Source organism: Pinus tabuliformis, chromosome Q (genome assembly GCF_031772625.1).
Source record: "Pinus tabuliformis cultivar Carrire ecotype Pingquan chromosome Q, CPIR1, whole genome shotgun sequence".
NCBI lineage: Eukaryota > Viridiplantae > Streptophyta > Pinopsida > Pinales > Pinaceae > Pinus > Pinus tabuliformis.
In genome coordinates, this window is record NC_142296.1 from 1,262,770,448 (window position 1) to 1,262,774,055 (window position 3,608).

Genomic DNA, 3,608 nt, shown 5'->3' on the forward strand with positions numbered 1-3,608 from the left:
GATGGTGCTTTCTATTTTACTAAGCTAGCTCTCTAAGCTAGCTATTATCATATGTACATGGCCAAAAGTGACACTGCCTTAATTTGTAGTTTTGAGTGACTACTTATGTCTTTTGGAAACAAATGATCCTATCACCTTTTATGCACCTCCTCAAATTATGATATGATTATTCTAAATTAAGATAGTTGTTTCATCATATGTATTGATGACATATTGACCTCATAAAAAGATAAAAATATTCTTATAACCCAAAATTTGTTTGCTATATAGGCTTTCTCATTACACAAGATAGCATTCTTGCTAATCCACAAAACGTGAAGTTTCTTTTGGAATGGCTAGCCCCTTTCATTGCCTCTAATCTCAAAATTTTATTTTATGGAAATCATTCCCCACTTTTCACACCAATCACATCCCCACTCCCCCTTTATTCTTTCCAAAATTAACTATTTTCTGGAATACCTATTGCTAATAAAAACTTTTTATACTTAACATAAGTCTTTTTATATACCCTAGTTCCACATATCCCATAGCTAAAACAATATTTTGTAATTGAATTTGTTACATCTTAATTTACTATATGTGCAGTACTTAAGTAAGGTGGCCATTATAGCCTACCATTTAGAAAGCTTGTTTGATGTCGAGCTATGGTATAATGCTTATAACATGAAATTTTTTATGTGTCCATTTAAGCTCTCAAACATGGTTGAGATTATCGATTTAGGAAAGAGATTATACTCAATATGTACCATCATCCTTTTCTTTTCTTGAATTCTCAAACTAAGTTACAATATAAGCACCACATCAAATATGCTTCCTATGTTAATATGCTTCCTATATTAATAGGAGCACCACATCAAATAAGCTTCCTATATTCAGAAATATCACCTAGATATCAGTATAAACAGTGTGACAACGTTGAAAAAATTCAATCGACATCATCTTTGCACGGGCTGCGTCTCTGGCTTTGTTCGACAGAAGCACGATGTTTCCCCAACTCTGAAGAGAAAATTCGTGAGCATCATCATCACCTTATCACTGTCGTTGTAATTGGCATTGACCATCTTGTTCTCGGTGCCGATAATGAGAGCATATGAGTCATGGAAGATCTTGAAGAGATCCTTCGCCATGCCCACGAGTATCAAGTTGGTGATGCAGCCCATTCCAGAAATATTGAAGCTCTTGACATTGGTCTTGGCGAACAAATCTTCCAGAACAACCGTGTAGCATTCCTCCATCTCCACCGACGCCTCCTTCAGCATTGCAATGTAGTCTTCGTTGAAGATAAAGCGAGCGACGATCATTTCTTCTTCCAAACCCGGAGCAGAGATAGACCTTCCACTACAAGTCCATGTGATCTTCCACCCGGGGCTCGATGCCGACACACTGAAATATATGCAGGCCTCAGTGTTTATCTTTCGGTCCTCGAGCGGTCTGTAACAACTGTAATCCACCAGATAACACTCCCCTCTCCGCCTCCAAGTCAAGATATAAAAAAGCACCACTGCAGCCATCCAACAAAACAAAGCAACCTCCGCCTCCCTCCTCAAAAGCATAGATGTTTCCGAAAACGGGAGCATATCACCAAATCTCCTGATCCACAGTTCGACCATTTCAATACGGGATTTTTCATTTTCATCCTGTTTAATTTTTCATTTTAATTGGGGATAGCACAAGATTTAAACTCAAGACTTTTGATTATGTGAGATTTTATTTCAATTGTCATTGCCAATTAAACTATCTCAAACAAAAATTAAATAACATTCTTATATAAAAATTAATTATATCTATCACATTAATTATTAGAATTTTTGAATTTTTTATTAACAATTTTGCTATATTTTTTGTTATTTATTTATTTTTAGTCATAATTAATATTTATTATTTTTTTTTATTTCCTTTACTATATATTTTGTTATTTATTTATTAGGGTAATTATATAAATTAAATGGTAAATATTGATAGACATCAATCTATGTTAAGCATCAAAATGCTTCCATGATAATAATATTTGTCAAGACTCAAAGTCATTACAACTATATACTCATTATGACCTCAACCTGCCACACGCACAAATTGAATCTGGGTGGGGTAGATAACAACATTTCTCTAAACCATTGGAAACACATCTAATTGACTTATTTAAAAGACAAGGAGGTGAGATTTGATCCAGTTATATGTGCATTAGACATGTAATCAATATCGTCTCTCTTGTGTCCAACCACTTTCTCAAGGTGACTTGACTTCTATGCTAAACCTTTGTGGGAATTGCACCTTACCCAAGGATGAAAAGCTCCTGGCTTTCCACCATTGTATCCAACCATCTTAAATATTTTTATTAAAAAAAATGGTAATTGTTATTAATGATATAAAATTTACATTTTGTAGACACGCAAAGTGTGTATGCATAATAGAGACAAAAAAGTACATGAGTGCAAAAAAAGACAAGGGAGTATCATAAGAAGTTTTAGAAAATCACTATGAACCCCAGAGAATGAGCCATGAAAAAAAAGCCAAAAAGGAAAGAAAGCTATGATTGAAAATAAGCATTCGTCTTTTATTTTTTTCCAAAGCCAAACCTTGTCCTGTTTGAGGGACATCTTTGTCAGAATCCAAGCTCTCTAAAACATGAGCTCTTTTGGTACCTCCTTTACCATCTAATGTTGGAAAGGCCTCTAGATGCATTCCCTGTTGATGAGGGGAGTCTATACCTGGAAAAAACATAACGACCCCAATCTATTTGTCCTCTTGTTCACTGTAATATTCATCTCTTCTTTTTTGGGTTGAATTTCCATGTTTTCCTATTCTTCATCCTCAGAAGTGTGATGTTATGGGAACTACCATCTTTTTGTTCTAGTAGACTTCCTCTTTTTCTTCCTTGGATTCTTCTTTTCTTGTGGACATGAATTATGTAAATGTCTAGTTTGAACACATACACAACATTAAAATGTCGACTTGAGACTAGTGGAAGTTGTGGTGTTTTAGGTTTATATCATCTGGGAGCCTTTTGGTAAGATCAATCTCCACACTTATCCTAGAAAATGTAAAGTGCCCATTATCAGTTCTTCCAAGGTCTATTTTTTTAATTTGCCTAGAGTGTTACCTATTTCTTCAAACACTTAATGATGCCAAAAAGAAACAAGGAAGTTTGGAAGCGCACCCAAATTGGCATAGCTAAATAATAACTCTATGTTTAAAATAAACTTATATTAATTTAATATATCTATATTATTTGTTAACTTTATATTAAATAGAAAATAAACTATACATTAGAATGTAGATTTTCAAAGCCATTAAGATGATGTAGATGAAACTTTATGGAAAGTTGTGTGTTATCGCTAGTAAGCCAAGGGAAGAAGACTTTTCCGGTGAAGGCTTCAGCCATCTTCAAAGACATTAGGTTTTTCTTCCGATGAGAAGAGTGTTGGACCGAATTAAATAGAATGGGGATTAGAATATAGTCGTTTGGGAGGACAAGGATGAAGAGATCATTGATTATAAATAATAAGAGTTGAAACCATAAAGAATGACTTCAAGTCAATTGGTAAATTAATAATAATTCAAAAAATTGTTAAGAGTCAAAATTTAATTAAATAAATTTAATTTAGGTA

At 33.8% G+C, this 3,608-nt stretch overlaps 1 protein-coding gene across 1 annotated transcript; it reads right to left on the bottom strand.

Annotated features, from left to right (window-relative positions):
* Positions 1-935: 935 nt before the first annotated feature.
* LOC149224398 (3-ketoacyl-CoA synthase 10-like) lies at positions 936-1,610 on the bottom strand. The gene has a single exon (XM_089388178.1). The coding sequence runs from the start codon at positions 1,608-1,610 to the stop codon at positions 936-938; it is 675 nt and encodes a 224-aa protein (XP_089244304.1).
* Positions 1,611-3,608: the final 1,998 nt, after the last annotated feature.